The sequence below is a fragment of the Thunnus maccoyii genome, chromosome 12 (genome assembly GCF_910596095.1).
Source record: "Thunnus maccoyii chromosome 12, fThuMac1.1, whole genome shotgun sequence".
In the NCBI taxonomy this organism is placed as follows: domain Eukaryota; kingdom Metazoa; phylum Chordata; class Actinopteri; order Scombriformes; family Scombridae; genus Thunnus; species Thunnus maccoyii.
This window is the reverse complement of record NC_056544.1, coordinates 2,265,464-2,284,993: the sequence shown is the minus strand read 5'-3', so window position 1 is coordinate 2,284,993 and position 19,530 is coordinate 2,265,464. Positions and strand designations below refer to the sequence as shown.

Sequence of the window (19,530 nt, the reverse complement as noted above, 5' to 3'; positions counted from 1 at the left end):
AATAAATGCCTCAATATAGTGTAGCAGTAGCACAAATAGTCATAAAGTTAGAAAAATGACTCAGCAATGTCACAGCAACATTTAAAGCTTACTAACTTTAGCTAACATAAGCCACCACAAGCTACTGGTCATACCAGACCAAGTAAGGTTGTAACAGCAAAACCCCTAGAATTTAGCAAGGGTGTTTTTAATTGCTAATAAGTTTTACTATTCATTTGTAATAGGAAGAATTCATTGTTTCTAAAGTGTCACAGTCTTGCTTTAAAGCTGGCATCTTCAATGTTAATCCTTCATATATTCATATGTGTTGTGAAGGATTGTTAAATAAACAAACTAACACATTCACTGTGATTAATGTCTGCTGTAAAGACATTTTGTCCCGGCAGACAGTGAAAACTTTGCTGTATATTTCTCATCAGTGCAGAGGGTGAAAGCATATGGAAAGTTACAGGTTGTAAATTTAAAAGTGTGGTGGTGTCTCAAAGTGCTCCTTTCTCCAGTGGGTGCTGATCTGTCCAGAGAGTCCAGTATTTTCTAATATGTCAACTCCCAAAACTATTGTAGTTCACTGGACTAAGAGCTCCCCAGAAAACTCACTTCAGTATGTTCACTGAGCAGAAGTGATGCTGCTGTACTGCCTCTTCTCTACACTTTCACAGCAGCTGCAACAAATAAAATCAACATCTCTTATTAGGTGTGGCAATTAGCAAGCATAGTAATAAATAGTTTTTTTCTGTTGCTTTTTAGAATTTTCAATACTATATCATGCACACTGACTCAACAGTGAACCAAATCATATGTGTACAAAATAGAGAGCAGTTTAAGATGCACCCTGTCTCTTGCTTACATTTACTTGATTACATTTTTTATAAATCCATTTATTATCTATGATTGTTTTGTCACCACTGACTGTAAAAGTGAATAGTGAGGACAGAAAAAGATGGAAGGTGAGTGGGAAGAGCTGGGTTTAGAATAATGAGGTCTCAACGTATCAGAAAATCGATCGTGTGTGTTTATGTGTGTGTGTGTTGTGAATAATCATGGACACATTTCTTATTATAAGATCCTGTTGGCAACATGCAATAGTATCCTGTGGGATTTTTGACCACTATTTGTTGTGGTATAACATTGTTCTGATGAGCAGGTCCCTGCATGTTTTTTTATTCCCACAAATGTGCACATGCTAACCAAAAATATGATTTGATATGATACATATTTTTATGCACTGCAGATGGAGATGACAGTTAGTTGCAGTAATGAGCTGTAAAAGTTAGCAGCGTGCCTATAAATGAAGAGGAAGACAGCCGGCTGATGCAAACAATAGATTTCACAGCAGTCAAAAAGGCTTTGCAAAGACTTTATGATGTAGGAAAATGCAATCAACATGATTTTTAGGCCTCAAATATGCATAATATGTAACTATTCAGCATTAAAATGTCTAAAAACAACTAGACCTATGTTATATATTTTGTTGAGTTGTGTGCTTACATTATCCCAAATGTTTCCAACAATTTTCAAACCCAGAGAAATCTGTAATTTTAATCAAGGTACCAGTCCGTTTTTTGGTCACCTGTCAATAGCATCATACCCCTCTACCAAAGAGTATATCTACCAAAGAGTATACACATACAAGATGATAATCATCTTGAGCACATGCATTGGCGTTGTGGTTGTTCACCACAATGGCATCTACCAAAGAGTATACACATACAAGATAATATGGCAGCGTTGTGGCTGTCTGCCAGAAACTGTCATACATTGACTTTTATTCAGTTTTAAGCCACATTTTATGATAAACTTTTTAGTCATCAGACATGTGGATCTTAAGTTATCAGAGAAACAAGCTGAGCAAGCGTTAGCAGCAGCTCAGCACACACAAAGCCCCTCCTGTGTCCACTGAACAGCATTGGAGAAACACTGATTTTAGAGGAGACCTCTGTGGATAATTCGGCTCCCAGTAAAAATCTCCCTAACAATGAACACTGAATAAATGAAGACAACAACTCCAATGATCCCACGCTACTTTACAACGTCATCAAACTCCATCTTTTGTTATTGTTTTGATTGAGAGACCCCTAGCGACTGAAATTACATATTGTGTGTTTAAAGCCACTCCGTGTAACATTTAAAATGCCTTCCGGTGATGAAGATGAACTGGCTGAAAGTAACACACAGATTGCACCAGTTGTCACAGGAGCTGTCATATTAATCGTATCAAATTCTTCACATGCTGGCTTTAAGGACACACTCACACAATGTGTTCTGGTGAAAAATACTGAGTGCAAAGTAAATAGTTTGTTTTCAATAAAAAACGGCTACCATGGCAACTGTTGAGTGTTGACCCTGGAGAAGTATGACTGCTGGAGAAAACATGAGTGGTGCAGCAAACGCACCAAATGCCTCACGTTACTCACGCGAATTTGACCACAGGATCTTTTGTGTTTATTCACCCCAAACAGCCAGCGAGCAACAGCAAGCATCGACTGATCCCCAACCAGCACGGTGATGTTACTGAAGCTCAGCCTGAATTAACCCAAAATAAACTTAGATTTTGCTGTGATTTAATTGCAATAAACAGATCAAATGGATGCGGAAATAACTACATCATGATGCAGATTTGTAAAAAGCCCGAATTCATCCTTTGTCAGGTCTGTCTGCAAAACGACAAGCAACCAAATTAAAAAATTAAATTAAATTATTAAATTAAATTATTAAATTTTAAAATGCTTGTTTTTTGAATTAAGTTCAGATCGATCAGAGCTATGCTAACATTATAGCTGCTCCATCCACACTCAAAATAATGTCATCTAAAGGGATAAATATTGCAGACAAGTTACTGTTTATACACATAGCTATCTACATACTGTGTAACTTTAAAATTATATAAACTCATTTACTCGTTTATTATTGATGACAGCAGCTGAGGTGGTGTGTGACTCCGGTGTTAACTTTGCTCTGGCTAGGAAGCCAGTTTGAAGACAAATCAACTTAATCCCAAAAGTTTAAAAAATAAAATCCTCCCGACGGTAAACTGCTCCATATCAGAGCAGAATCAGCTGTTTATTCCTCCAGAGACAGCAGCAGCAGCAATGCAGGACTCTCAAGCTCTGCTCCCCAGCTCTGTCCTCCAGAGCTCGCCAGTGCTCTGCAGCCGTCTGTCAGCAAGCAGCAGCTCTGTTCCCTGGTACAGCCCCGTGATACACACAAAATTTTAACCATTAGTTTAGCTTAGTTTAGCTTAGCCGGGTCCTGGCCAGCACACAAGAACAACATGGTGGAAATTTATTGGGTGGAGACTGAGTTAGAGACATGGATGTGGGGATGGTACAATCTTGATGAAGCCCCATGTGATGTAAGAAGGGGCATCAAATCTGAATGGCTTGTTGAATCACAAGATTACAGAGCAAGCCAGCCCACACCAAACTGACTGGGTGATCTTACTCCACAGTTTGTGTTAGTAGGCATGTTAAAGACCCAAATGACTTTTTATTAATATGGCCCCTTTAAGAATTTACTTTGAAAAATACATTTTAAAGTTATGTGTGGGTCAAAAAAATAATTTGTATACACCATACAACCAAAAGTATGTGGCCTTCTCTAATTTTGGTTTGGGGCTATTTTCCATAGTCTGGCCAAGGACCCTTAGATCCAATGAAAGAGAACCTCATTGCTAGAGCATATTATGATACAATAGTGTTCTTCCAACATGACAAAGCCCCTGTACACAAAGCCAGCTCCATAAAGAAATGGTCATCCCAGTTTGGTGTGGAAGTTACTTGACTGGCGTCAGTCCCATCCAACGCCTCTGGGATGAATTGGATCGAATGGCAAATTATTGCAGTTTTATGTTTTGTACTGTCCAGGCGTCCACATAGTTTGTGATCATGTAGTTTATTACACTTTCATTTTAAATCACCATACACAAAACATGCAATATGGTATGAAACTGGGTGGTGTAATTATAAAGTCTATATGAAAGGATTCATACCTATTGAAGACAAAAGGCAAAATAAATGACTTTTAAGTGACATGATATGACAACTGAACTCCATTTGCTGATGAAGACCATGAGACGGGCTTGAGAGCCACAGAAGAAGCTAGTACCGTAGGTGGACCTTTAGTTAAGATTGTTTTGGTCAAATTACTACTATTCCAAGGTCTTTCACACTCAAAGAGCATGTTTACAAAGGATATACATCATTCATATTCCAACATCCATCTCATCTATCTTTTAAACATTTTTCAGGATTAAGGGGGCTGTAATGTTTCCCAGCATGCATTGGGTGGTATACATTGTATACTCAGGTCACCACATCTATATGTGCAACAGCTGACACATATAGACAGAGAAACACGTTCACAGTCTCTTTCACTCCTCTGGGCAGGTTGGAGCCCTGCATGTCTTTGGGCTGTGAGAGGAAACCCACAGAGACATAGATGCAACATACAAAGTCCTCTCAATATATCCCACAGCCAGCCCCAGTGGGGTTCAAACTCAGATCTTTCTGTGATGTGACAGTACTTACATGTGACATCTTAAAAAATATATGAGTCTTTATTTTCACGTGGGTGATGCAGCAGTTTGTGTATGAATTTCTCTGTGAATATAGAATGGTTTACATATGACTTCTGCTCAAATGCAAGTATAGTATTAAGGGACATCTTAGCAGCAAATAGAGATGTTGAAATTGCTCACTAACTGTGAAAGTGCGTGCTTCTTCTAACAGCAGAGGTAGTGCATTAGAGGCCCCTGTAGGTTTAAGTCTCTGAAGTGTAGACTGCAGCAGCTTTTTTGCTTAAGAGTGAGGTTATGAGTGAAAGCTCACCAAACTGAGTAAGCAAACCCACTGGCAACACGTGTCCTCGAACTGCAACGACTACTTGTGATGTGCCCTTGAGCAAGGCATCTGAACATGTGTAGCCCCGTCTCTGCACATACTCACCCTGGGCGTTAGCTGTAATGAATGCTTTCATATACTTGTCTGGTACTGACTAGCCCACATTTGATCCTATTGAGTAAATTAGTGCTGGTTGGGTGTTTACAGCTTTCCAGTGGTTGTTTTGGTACAGTGGGTAGCATTGGAATTTTGCAACATGACCTATATGTCCTGTCAAACGTTTGTAATGTACCTCGGTTTTGGGGTCATGGTTTGGTTCATTATCGGTACACTAAAAAATAAAATTTTGGACCTTTATTTTGAAAAATGTAAACGTCCAACAATGGCTCATTGACTAAAACTTTTACTGAAACAGTTTAGTTGTGTTGCAGTGGAAACTATTACTGAAACAGTTTAATTGCTGCAGTGGAAACTATTACTGACAGTTTAATTGCTGCAATGGAAAAGGAAAACAACCTTTCTGCAAGGAGTCACGACACCTGCTGACAGATGTTTTATGCTGATTTATGGTCACTCAGAACTGGTTCTTTCGACGTGCTGTCTGACCACATCTGAAATCAAATGGGTTTATAGTCATTCTGAACAATTTCACTCAAAGGTGGAGTGCGAAGCTGACTGTCACAGAGAGGGGAGGGGGGCAGGGGAGATATGACATCATTTAAATATGGGGATAATGGCGCATATTTTAAGACAGCCTCTCCTAAAGGCAGTCATAGTGCTACATTCTGTCATTGTCATGGGAGGATCATCCAGCTAGAGTTTTTTTTTTGTCATTTCAACGGCAGTGACACTACTTGAGCATGGGTAACCAAGGTAACCAGCCTAACTTGGCTAAGCTGGCTAGCATACATCCATTAGCATGCTACAGCTAAGTTGTTTGGTTCATTAGCATACCGAACTGAGCAAAGTCGCTTACCAAACATCTTGTAAAATGTGAGCTAGCAAGAAACGTATCTGGCACGAAGTAGTGTTTCCATGGTCACCAGTCACCTGACTGCAGGACGATAAACGTGTCCATTTTATTGATTCATCATAGAAGATGAGAATCGTGATTTTTATCTGAATCATTTTTTTTCCCACCAACCCCAAGGGGTTTGTGCTTACGACCTTACATGCTATTGTATGACCAGTGGCTTATGTTGACTGTGTAACTGACATCACTGAGTCAGTTTGCCGACTGTATTACTCTTCTCAACTTGTGTTCTAGTTTCAGTACACTTTTAGGCATGTCATATATAATTTCAGTGGTCTTCTAACAAAAGTAAAACAAAAAGCAAACTACAGAAAAACAGGTGTGTTGTGTCCTGTCTGTTGTCCCATTCCACTCACTCACTCAGGTTACCTACTGATGGTGTCCTATAAGAATCCTGGGAAAAAGCTGACTTATAAGAATCTTGGGAAATGTGCCATTATCCTGTAACCCCAATCTCAGTTCAAAGGTGGTCTTTGGTGTTTGATTTTTATTTTATTAGCCTTTGGCATGGAATTCTACCATCTTAATGTACAAAGGATATGTGAAAATGTGATAGAAAAGTTACTCTGCACTACATGTCTCATTAACTTGCCCTGATAAGTTTTTAAAAAAGTCCAGCAGCTTAGAACTTATCCTCCAGCAGGGAATGGGGATCTTGTACAGTCTTATACAGTCTGTATTTCCTCTGTAACATGGTAGAGGTTTCTACAAAATGAGACAACCAATCTCCACCACCAAATAGTTCAAAGACAGTAGCTAATTGTGATAGAGGGCTATAGAGATGAAAGCCTCTTTCTAATGTAGCCCTACTGCTGGAATCAGATATGAGCTTTTTAGCAAATGAGCATTTGCTACATTTTCACTGTCAAAAAGTGTCACTTAAAACAAAATAAAGGTTCATCTCTGTGTTGGTTCTGCTTGGCTACCTTTTTTTTCTGAGGCTTGTTTTTGGTGACTCACCCTGATCCACACTATTCTGTGTGAGAAAAGATGATCAAAGCCCTTATATTGCAATAAGACTGAATAGCAATGAAGTGGCAACAGCACTAGTAGAGAAACATTTTGTTTTAGGAGAACTTCTGAAGGGAGGAATTCATCTCAAGGACACTGGAGAACATTTAAATTGGAAATGTAAAAGAGTACAGTCTAGATCCTATTCTATGTGAAAAGTGCCCTGAGATGTGATTTGGTGCTATATAAATAAAATGTATTTGACTTGACTTAAATTAATGCTACCTCAACACTTTTCTTGCCTGGTACTCAGCTTGAATTACCATTTTGTTTTTTTGTTTTTGGTTCATTATTCAGTCTGACATTTTGTTTGCCATTTTCTGTTCCTGTTTAAGTAACTGTCGTATCAGCCCTGTTGCACAAGTTTGTCATGATGATCAAATAAGCCCGTCTATTTAAGTGTTGTCATGGTCGGTACAAGTTGACTCACAACAAACTGATAGGTGCACTGATCTCATCCACACTTGTCAGCCTTTTTGTTTGGAATGCATTCTCACACAAGAAGATGACTTCCCCATTCTTAACCCTGCCTACAAAGCTCCCCCCATTGACTTAGTTGTTTTTCAAACCAGGGAGACAGTCGTCAATGAGCACAACACTGGCTCCCTGAAAAAAATGAGATGAGAGCAGTGATTCAAGATCCAACAGTTGGTGCCCGGATTATTGATTAAGGTTAACAATATCTTATTTTCATAATTCATAATTATCTATGATAATTATGAATTATTGCTAATAACCAAACGCACTACTGCCCGCCCCAACAGATGTAAGGAAGCATTTTGAAAATGTATGAGTTGCTTAATGATGCCAGCCAAGTTTAAGTTATTGTTAGTGTTTAAACTTTAGCTGGCAGTGTAACTTCTTAAAATTATAGTGTTTTACCTTAAGCAGGTGTTGTAACCTTCTAAAGTCAATGTTATGTTCAAACTTTAACTGGCACTGTAACTTTTGTAAAGTTCATAGTTGTGGAGTTGTTACCTTGATTGTGTTATCTGGGCATTTGAGTCACCCAGCAACGCGAGTCAGGGAAGTGGACAAGCTGCGGTGGGGAACCAAGCCGCTTTGCTTAGAAAATCCAAAACACTGCAAATATATGGCTTTTTGTCCTGTTAGTTTGCAGGCTTTTCCTCCGTTTCACACAACTGTGTAGTGTTAGCTGTGATTTTTTTCCCTGTTTGTTACAGTTAACCACTTCTTCTCCACTGTAACTGAAGTCCAGAAAATATAAACGCAAGGCTATACTTGCTTCAGTGTTGGGGTGTACCTCTAACTGTGAAACTGTGGGGTTGCCAGCTGTTTTAGATTTACCCCCCACCCTGTCACTAAATCATTCATTCAGCCTTTTCTAGCTGACTTATATAATTTAAAATTACAACAGATACCAGAATCATGCTGCACCAGGGATTGTCATTCAGCCACAGAAAAAAGATTGAAACCTACAAGCTTAATGCTGTATCTTTAAAATATATCACTAGAAAGTAGAGACACCCAGGGCTAGCTGAAAAGACTTAAGATAGGCAGACAGACACCAGGGCTGTGAAAATATTGGCAGTTTAGTGTTTGAATACAAGAAGGTGTGTAAAGGTGGTGCTTAAGCACCAGCAGTTGATTTTACTCGGTAAACGTTCATGAAAAGAAAGCTTAGTTGAACTTGAGAAATATGCTTAAACATGAAACAAAATATAAATGAATAAGGCTCATTATATGCTACAATGTTTTACTGTCAGCTTTGAATTTGAATCATCTATGTGCTTGCCAGTCAGTATATTGCCTATTGCTCTTGTAAAATACATGGTCAACAATTATGATTTGCTAGAACCTGCAAGTAGCTACATAGATCCCCAAAATGGAAGTCTTTTATTAAGAAACCCACTGCATTATTATTATGTATAAAACAAGTACACAGTATTCATATTGTACATTGGGTAAGTGAGCACATAAAATGTCAATAAAGAAGAATACAGCATACATTTAAAAGAAAGACAATACAAATGGCCCAATTAAGTCCTCCAATATAAAATCAATTTAAGTAACATATACATATTTCCTATATCTAATAAGCTTGAGAAGTTAACATTTCTGGCTTCCAACTTACCTTTATGAAATTAAACTGATGTGTTTTTGAGAATTCAAATTTCAGAGGGCAACTCTGTCTTAATATATATAACTAAGGTGCTTTCAGACAGTGAGTGGTTGCCATCGCAGCCGCCACCCGGCAAAATTGATGTTCTGTATTTTGAATCTCCAACCAGCCTGTACACCACAGGCTGCTGCTATCCACCCAGTGCAATGTCGTAATGTTGCTAAATAGAGCGGGTTGTGACTTAAATGGACAAAATGGTGAGCAATACACAGTAAGTTTTGCTAACATAGTAACATAAATGTTTATTCATATCATTATTCCTGTTATTGACCTGTCTGTTTGGTGAAGAGATGTATTACTCAGGAAACTCAGATAGCTGCCAGTAAAATCAGCTCCTTTATCGTTTTCCAAATGTGTTTCCATCACTGTAGCTTCTGTAGTTGCCATGGTCACATACAAGAGCTGTGTGTGTTCACGAGAGTGGTCCCACCTTCTGCGTGCCACTGCAACCATTCGCTGTCTAAAAACACCTTTAGTGGGATATATTCTACATAAGGTTTCGTAATGAACTTAATTTTTTGAGCAGAGATATGAAACATTTATTTATTTTTGTAAACATGCTGCAGCATATTCACATGCCACTTGTTAGTTTACTGTCAAAACCTGAAAAAATTAGTTATTACCATGTAGATTTTCCTTTAGCCTTATGCTGAAATCATACAGATGTTACCATCACAACCATGATGATCACCATCCCTGGCACCACTATTATCACCATCAAACCATAACATGTTCTTGACTAACCATGCATCTCCTTTAACTTTTTACCTCCTTATACCTTTGCTGTGTGTATGAAACAAATACAGTGATAGATAGACAGATAGATAGATAGACAGATAGATAGATAGATGCACCAACATATAAACAGAATATTACAAACGGAAGTCAGAAACCTTGTCAGCATCCAAGTCATAGTCTCAGCCTCCCTTTAGAGGTCCGCTGTGTTCCCTATGTTCCCCTCCAATTAGCATTATAATTAGCAACATTGAATGCTAATCCATGGCTAATTGGTTTTGATAGATCTCCAGAAACCAAAAGAAATTGTAGTGCAGCCTCTGCCCTTGGACTGCAGCAGAAGGGCAGTTAGTTACACTTTTGTATCTGGCTGTTTAAACAGTTCGATGGAACCCATCCCTTCAAATACTATACAGTGCATGGCAAGAGGTCACAGTTGATTAAATGGTTTTATCTGTTTAAAATTATTTCATTCGTTCATTGATTTGTTTTCAGGCATTCAACCTATTTCAACATTACATTAAAGAACACCAGGCTTTGTTAAAAACGTTTTAAAGCTTGCTGAAATCTACAGATGCACAGTTTAATTTTTTAATTTCTGAGTAATTTCATATTAATTCTGAACATGACATACCTAAATATGTACCCGTGAGAAACCTTTGCTCTGTCTCTCTCTGTAATGCACAGCATAAAGACACACACAGTCACACAGATTGCCCTTCCATGCCCTGCAGCTCCACTTTGGGACGAGGCATTTCCAAGCTCTTTGGCTGTGATAATTGTTTCCGGTCCAGAAGGCTGTAGAATAATCTGATCCAGTAGAATATAATAATATCTAACTTGCTAACTGATGTTAGTTCAACAAGCTAAGCTGCGGGATAAGATATGTTCATGTTTGCAAGTTAGATAAGAAGGAGACTTTAGCAGGAGAGCAAATGTGGATTGTTGTTCAGAGTCTGTGGCTCTTGTGTTTTGTATCAGGATGCAATCAGGCTCAGTGTGACCGTCTGCCCTGCCTATGATAGAATGCTGACATAACTGCTTTATGCAACATTTGACTGGCTTTATGGAAACAAGGTCTCCATCTACGTAAACGGTATTCTTTGAATCAATGAAAAACTAGGGAGCACCATCATGAAACCAAAAAATATAAAACAGAAATTTCTCCCTTTTGGTTTCTGAGTTTTTTTTTCTCAAAGGTGACAGGGCAAGTGATTTACAGAGCTTATGTGTAGCTGTATCAGACAAAAAATGCTATTTAATTTCAATTACATTTTAGTTACAGAAAGAGGAAGGCTTGCACTGCTTGAGTACTGCAACTTTTTGTTAATCTTACCCTTGACACCACGATCCCGCAGCTATTGGACTGTTGGAATGAAGGGTTTCAGGTAACTAGGCCTGAGCTGAGTACATCACCTGCAATTGTTCAACTATTCATTTCATCTCTACTGTTCACACATTTGCTCTATGAAGAAACAGAAGCCTACAGGTTAGCAGGCCAGGCCCCTCAGTGCTGCTTAGAGCACACTGTGCATGGAGTACAGCATCACAGTAGCAGATATTTCAATCAGGAGACACTCAGTTTCAAGTAAATTATATTTATTGAACAAGCATGATAGATGACGGTGGAAAAGTCTTTGGTGATTAGACCCCATCGTGATGTCACTGGATATGAAAGGGGGAGATGAATGCAAGAGTAGTATAGGATAACCCCACGATGGAGTCTAGACACTGGTGGTGGTGATGAAAAGGCGTAGATCTTGATGGTGTGGTAGCGGCTTCTGGTGAACTCGGGCCTGGTGCCGAAGTAAGAGAGTGGAGAAGGCAAGATGGTGATCTGCGATGAAGAGGAGAGGACCGAGCTTCCGGGACACAGCCATGGAGGTGGATGGGGCGGAAGAGGGTTGCGATGATTGCTCTGGAATGACAGCTGACAACGACAGAGAGGGAAACAAATTTTAAAGTTTGACAGCTGAGCCATGATTGGTGGTTAGAGATCATGGAGGAATCGAAATTGATAACTAGGAGTGACGCTCCTAAACAGCTGATGTGAAAGTGGGAGGAGCAGGGGAGAGAGAGAGGAGTGGGAAATGAATGAATGGTTAAAGATAGTCTTCCTGCCTGAATTTGCGCTAAGCTCCATTTGTGATTCAGCATGTGTTGTTAAATCCACTGATTAAAAAATGTAGAAAATAACTGTTCTGTCTTGTAGAAGCTATTTTGATGAGGAATCCACCGCCAGTGCTGACTCACAAATGCATTGTGTTTCCTGTAACTGCTACACAATAAAAGGCACCCCGCATTTCACCAGCTGAATGCTTCTAATGTGAGGCAGCAGCAGTAGGAGTTGCTGGATTGGCATTAGCAGTAGCTTAATACAACGGTAGTAGAGTGAACAGTAAACAATGATGCTGATATCAGTGAGATAAAATTACAAACAGTAATACTGGATAACTCCTATGAATCCCTGCTGTGTATCTGAATCCAGCACAGGAATAAAAACTATTGTAAAAAGGAATAAGCACAGGAATAAAAACTACCAATAAAAACTACTGTATAGAGAAGAAATGACAAATGTGTAAAAACATTGAATAACTATGGATGAAAAAATGTCAACCAATAATAGTTTAAAAATGGTGTTTGATTGCATGAAAATTTTAAGGATTAGGGAGTAGTGCTAATGATTAGTACTGTGCTAATGATTAATCAAAATGCAACCATTAATGCATGCAGGAGAGACATTTACAATTTTCAATTACAATTTACAATTTTATTTAGCACACGCTTTTATCCAAAGTGACATACATTTGAGAGCTGATACAACATGACATGCCAAATGCCCATCCACACCGCCACTCTTACTTATCCAACATGTCTGAAATCCCATAGAGACTTTAAGGTGCTTTTATGGCGCTCTGTGTGTACTCATAGCACTAGGGTTACTCATTTTTTCAGTCCATTCTCATATTAAATTAATTATCCATGGACACTAAGTATACATGGCTTATTCTTTTATTACACCTCATTAGACCCTTGAAGCTTCACATTGAACCTCATGTACAGATAAGGCAGTTTGGCCCCTGAACTGTCAAATTCATTCACGTAATTGCAGTAATACAGCAGTTCACAAGGAGAGAATGTATAATAAGATCGGACAGAATGGCTGCCATTAAAGGTAAAGTAACATAACATGTTGAAAGCAGTATTATCTTTTGCAGTTAATGTGTTCACCCACTCTTCAAGGGATAAAGAAGCACATTTTAATATTTGATGTAGTTCTAATTAATTTATATACTTTAATTTTAATTGTTAGAAACAATGAACACATTTATTGTTTGGTTCAAAAATTCACAATTATTATCGATGGAGATGTGTAATTTCTACAAGGACATTGGTCTTCTAGGCCTCAGGGTATCAATACTGAATGAATGGCATAATGGTCAAAATAATAAGCAAATATGTTTTGAAATCCACACTCCAATAGTTATTTTACTATGTAAGTGTAAATCTAATTTTGCATATTAATATAGGAGGGAACAAGTAAACAACTTGTATGTAATCATTTCAAGAATAATTCCCTCAAGCACAAGGAGACACCCCCTTAATCTCATATAGCTATTACACATCCACATTAACTTGCCTGGCCTAAATTAGCCCCTGAGCATTAACTTAATGTATTCTCACTCATTTCTTTCTCTAAATCAATCACTCTGTTCTCACAAAGCAGAGACAGAGAAGGGGAAAAAAAGGAGAATCATTTCAGCAAAGACTCCCTCAGAAAGCCTCCATCATGGATGAAATATTTATCACTTGCATATTGTTTTTGCTTTGGTTGCCTGTAGATGAGGCTGTTGCAGCTGGCAGGTGGAGTGATCTAGATTAAAGGTAATACAAAGAAATCTTGCAGACTTCATGTGCAGTACGTACAGTCAACAACAGCTGAAAAGACAAAACAAGCCAAACAACAGGCTTACTGGCTAGAATGTTAGCAGCAGTTTGCAGTTGTCAAACCAACAGATTCTTTGACAGGAGGATTTGAAGCCTTTGTTAGTAGCTGTTGTTGTCATGTTGCCTTTTCCCACTTGAAGTATGCAAATTATTTCATTGTTAACACTTCAAAACAAAAAAGAAATGGAGTTGGCAAACTGAAGAAAAATGGGCTTTAAAGAAAAGATCTTGCGCAGTGACACTAATCACACAGGGTTAATTTGACAGTACAGTTTAAAGAGGCCATATTATACCCCTTTTCCACAAGTTAACACAGTTCCCTGGGGTCTTAATAAAATGTATCTGACATGCTTTGGTCAAAATACCACAAGGATCAAGCACCACAGCAGCCTTCTCATCCTCCCAACGGCCCTGCTCAGAATGGCTGGTTTGAGTATTAATAAACTTACATTTTGCTGTGATTTAATTGCAATAAACGGATCAAAAGGATGCCAAAATAATGACATCATCATGTCGATTTGTAAAAAGCCTGAATTCATCCTTTGTCAGGTCTGTCTGCAAGACGACAAGCAAACAACTGTTAAAATGCTCGTTTTTTGAATGGAGTTCAGATCGATCAGAGCTATGCTAACATTGTTCTGCTTCATCCACACTCAAAATAACGTCACCTAAAGGCATAAATACAGCAGCAACATTATTGTTTATACACATAGATATCTACATACTGTGTAATATTAAAATATAAACTCACCGGCATTTAAGATGTTTATTATTGATGACAGCAGCTGAGGTGGTGTGTGACTCCGGTGTTAGCTCCGGCTAGGCTGAGAGGCAAGATAAATCCACTTAATCCCAAAAGTTTAAAAAACAAACTCCTCCTGCCGGTAAACTGCTCTAGATAAGAGCAGAATTGGGTGTTTATTCCTCCAGAAGACAGCAGTAGTAGCAGCAGCGATGCAGGACTCTTCAGCTCTGCTTCCCAGCTGGCTCTCTTCTGCAGAGCTTGCCAGTGTTCAGCAGCCGTCTGTCGGTAGGCAGCCCGCGATACGGGCAAATTTTTCACCCTTAGCTTAGCTCAGTTTAGCCTAGCTTCGCCCCATGTGACATAAGAAGGGGCATCAAATCTGAATGGCTTGTTCAATCACATGAGTACAGAGCAAGCCAGCCCACACCAAACTGACTGGGCGGTCTTATTTCACAGCTTGTGTGTTAGTAGTGTTATGACCTGGCTCTTAGGCCATGACAAAAAAAAGGGAAATACAAATGGTTGTACTCAAAAATCAATTTATCAATCAATTTAAAGAAATTACAACAAAATATTAATCTAATATGTGAAGTGGTCAGTCAGTAGATCAGTAGTGTTGGTGAATGGATGTGTAAATGTGTGGTGTTGTAGGGTGTAAACTAAAGAGAAGTGAAACGAATCCAAACAAAAGAAACATGTGGTGCCAGCGGGAGAGCCATGAAGTGAGAGAGCAAGGAATGGGGATGGCTGATCCTAAATGCATTCTGGATGGACTGGCCAGGTGCACCCAGTTGCACTAATTGATTGTCCGCCTACTTGGACCTGAAGGGAAAAACATAAATACACAGCAGCCCAGGGCAAGACACAAACCTACAGGCCATGGCCATTTTCATAAAAGTACAGTTCCATCCACATCTGTAATGTTAATAGTTAGGTCTGTGAATGGAATAACAATAAACATAATGTCTTTCAGCCTAAACTTACATCCCTAAATTGCAAAATAATATTTTGCCAGTTCTTCTGGCTTTGTCAACTGGTTTCTGTAGCTAATTTTTACCCTCACCTACAGAGCACATTAGTTAAGCTATGTGGAATTCAAAAACAGACAGATAGGGCTCTTTCTTTAAGGTAATAATATATCAGGGTGTAGGTTTTGAGATCTTCTGTTCTCTAGCAGCAGAAACAGATTACCATATTTTTTAAAGTGTTCCTCATTTCATTCAGATCTTTCACGTTTCTTTTTTAGAGAAACTAAATTAGTCGATATACAAGATTGGGGAGGTGGAGAATGATTTGAATGGTATAGAGACTGAACAGGATTGTTTTAATAGACTTTTTTGAAGCAGATAAAGTATTTGACACTGGCTGTCAAGTTGTCATCTCCTGGACAGGATTCTAACAGTGTGCATTTCACATAATTCACTGAGACATATGCTGAGAAATTCCATCCTCAAATGCTACAAATGCAAAGAAAAACATTTTCTGTATCTGTGTCATTGAAAAGGCATCAGAAATTCAATAGTATATTGAATATAATACACTACTCAATTGATATTACAATTTCGGTGAATTCATGATCACAACAGAACATCTGCTGAAATTGCACGTACAGGCATATATCTCATATATTCCTTTTGTTTGAGGAGATCAATGTCAGTTGCAAAAATTCCATACACTTGGAACAAAGACAAAACATAAATGGAGTACACACTCCCATCTGTGTAATTTTGGAAAGTGATTACAGTGATCAGTCATTCTGTGCAAACTGGTAATTATCATTGTGCTCAAAGTTAGTGGGCTTAAGATACATTTACAAAATCGCCACTAATCAGAGCTTGGCTTTGGTCTGCCTTGAAAGTAGTTCTCCAATCTGAAAGACAGAATTTTTAAGAGATTGTTTATTTAAATCAACATTGCTGAGTGATGCAATTTTCCTGAAATTAGCCTTCTATAAATAATTGCACTGTCAGAAGGGTTTCCAAAGAGGGTGCCACGGTAAAATAGTCTTCTGTATTGTGGTTTTGTTCTTGTTAGAGTTTATCAGTACTTTTACAAGTAAAAAAAAAAAAGAAAAACTTTTATTCATGGATTTCATCTTCTCTGTTTCAGGAAGAGCAGCCCCTCTGATGAGCTTCTGAGCAAACAATCGGCTATTCACTGTTTGCTTTCAACAGGAAGAAAAGGGAATTCAGCTTTTGACCATTGTGGATGTTATATTTACTGTGTTGAAGCACAAGTTTGCAATGGACTTTACTGGAAGTGTATGGACTTGTTGTATCTACTTGGATGTTCATGTTTGATAACGTGGTGTTTTCAGAAAGGATTTCTGAATTATTCAAAATAATCCAAATGTTCCTCAGCCATGGGAACAATTTTGTGAGGAAGAAAACTGCCACATAATAAGGAACATCTCATGTCCACACAAAGTTAAACTTAGTCAGTCGGATTATGGAGTTCTATTTTATTTTTCTGAGGGAACTATACGAAATGATTTTTTGGACCACACCGTGTGGACACTCCTGGCAAGCCTGCACCGTGAAAAGGACTGCAAACCTGTGTGTTTGAGTGTATTTGTGGGTGTGTACGAGTGTTTGTAAATGCCCATGGTGGTATGACACAGTGGAGGTGAGAGGGGTAGACATTTCTGGACCATTCTTTCTTTACAATGAGAGTTCCAGCCAGCGTGGCTGCAGTTTCCCATCTTTGTCCTCTGGTGGTCTTCCTATGTGTTGTCTCCCAGAGTTGTTATGGGACCCGGCCCGATCTGAGCCCTCACGCCAACCCCAACCCCAGCCTGTACCCCAACCCAAGGCTCAAGTCACTGCCTGAACCAACCCTGCTTCCAAGTTCCAGTCCTGAAACACCTATGTCTCAGCTGAAGCCCAGCCAACTCTTGAGTTCTAGCCAGAACCTCTGGGGCAAGTATCAGTTAAAGCCTTGGCTTGACACCATGTCCCATCTTACTGACAACCATAGGTCCAACATAAACATCCCATCAGCAGTCTCCCAAGCCACATCAAGCTCAAACACTGGACTCAGGCTACAGCCTCTATCCAAACAAGGTTCTAATTCAAGGCAAGGGTTTGCCTTTAAGTCGAATTCTAATCAATTGGCAAGAAGTAACAACCCTAAGCAATCTTCAAAAATCAGCCCCAAAACCAATCCAAAACCAAGCCTTGGATCACTGTCGCAGCCAAAGGCCAAGGCAGTCCCCAACTCTAAGGCGATAACTGGGCCAAAGACAGATTCCGAGTCTGTTTCCTTGCCCAACACTAAATTGTCTTCAATATTCAGTCCTTACGCATGGTCCAACTCATCTGGCTCTATGAACATCTACTCCAGTGGCAGCCTGGCTTCACTATCCAATTCTAAATCTCATTCTAAACTCCAACCCTCTTCACAAACTAATCCTATTGCCAGATCTGATTCCAAGATCTCCAACTCAAACTCCAAAACATCCATCAGAGCACAGAGGAACCAAACTAAGTTGCTGGACACAGACAAGGATTTCCATCAGCGGCCCAAAAGAGGCTGGATCTGGAACCAATTCTTTGTTCTTGAAGAACACATCGGACCTGAACCTCAGTACGTGGGAAAGGTAAGATACTTACTGCTTTTTTCCTAATGAAGTTCATAGATCCAAGAAATCCACTTTGTTTTCCCTAACCCCCCTTTTTTGTCATTTCTGACCACGTGTTGAGCAGAGAGCATGCACTTGTTGGTGTTTGTTCAATACCATTTTATGGAGTAATTACTTGATCAATGACATTTCTTAAGCTTACTCACTCATGTCTTGTTGACATGAAATACACTTGAAACTTGAAATACTTGAAATAAAATGCAGACTCTTCTGTTTTTTGTGCCTGCAGTTTACAGTGCACAGCTCATGATATAAGTCCCAGAAGTGTTGAACATGCTGTAGTGTGCTTTATGCAGTACCCAGAATACATTTATTTAAAAGCAATTTATTTGAATGCCAGTATGCTGATCTGATTATAACATTTTTTAAATTATTCTAATATCATTAGCATTGTTTGAGAAGGGGGCAGTGTGCATTGCAGTCTCTCCAATACCATATTTGATACTACCACAACAAGCTGCCAAAATCAGAAACTTCCAAATTCTACACATGGGGGATTTAATTGCATTTTCCTGCAGGGCTGAAGTCAATGCACTCTTACTTCTTCTCAGTAAGTATGATCATTTGGCAACTAAGTGAACATTAATTTTCTCTAATTTACCAGTGATATTCACAGTATTTCTGCAGTGATCCCTATTGACAAAGTCAGGTAAAACTTGTAGACCTTTCAGGGCTAATTTGACAAGTGTATAGATGTTATTGATGTCTCCACCACTTCTAGACACACTCTATACCGATATTCATAAGTGAGGAGTAGTTGTGTTCAGCCGTGTTAACCTGAGCTTTTTTTTTTTTTTTTTTTGACAGTTTGGATCCTGCTCTTATTTTATGCACTTCATGTTGTCAAAGAACCCTGTGTTTTCACAGATCAGTCCACACTGGCATTTCATCATGGAAACCAATTTTTTTTGTATTACAAGTAATTATTAATATTGTCTTAAACTGTTCTCTCGAATGCAAATAGCTTAAAGAGGGACATTTTGAATTTAAATTACATAGTGTGCATTTGCCACATTGAGTTGCCAATAGATAGAAAAGTGAGTGTAGTAGACAGGCCGATCCGGAAGAGAGTTGGCTCTTACAATAAGGTTACACATATTAAAAGTCTGTTTAAACACAGAAGATGGAGGTTCTAAGAAAATGTTATTGTCATTCTCATAACTTTTAGTGCCTGATAACATGATTTTGCAAACTGATTTAACTACTTTATTATCTATAGTTCAATTCTTATTTCTGTTGCTGTTATTATACAGCAAACACACAAGTTGGAAGATATTTACTGTTTTAAAAATAGATATACACAATTATCGCAATAAGTAGAACATTTGATTTCATAAGTTATCAGCTTTATGCAGCCTACAGCCTAATATTTTTGAAAAATAATGATTGTTTTACTGCCACTTGATACAAACTTTCTGTTTGTAGTAGAACTGCACC

General features: G+C 38.7%; 1 protein-coding gene across 5 annotated transcripts in view; it reads left to right on the top strand.

Moving 5' to 3' along the window:
* The window catches only part of LOC121908226 (cadherin-18-like), a 211,346-nt gene that overhangs the window by 7,074 nt on the left and 184,742 nt on the right, over positions 1 to 19,530 (top strand). For all 5 annotated transcript variants that reach the window (XM_042428079.1, XM_042428081.1, XM_042428086.1 and 2 more), the window contains exon 2: positions 16,563 to 18,051. In XM_042428079.1, coding sequence (XP_042284013.1) covers positions 17,119 to 18,051 — 933 coding nt within the window. In that variant the 5' untranslated portion in view covers positions 16,563 to 17,118. The remainder of the gene's footprint in view (positions 1 to 16,562; positions 18,052 to 19,530) is intronic.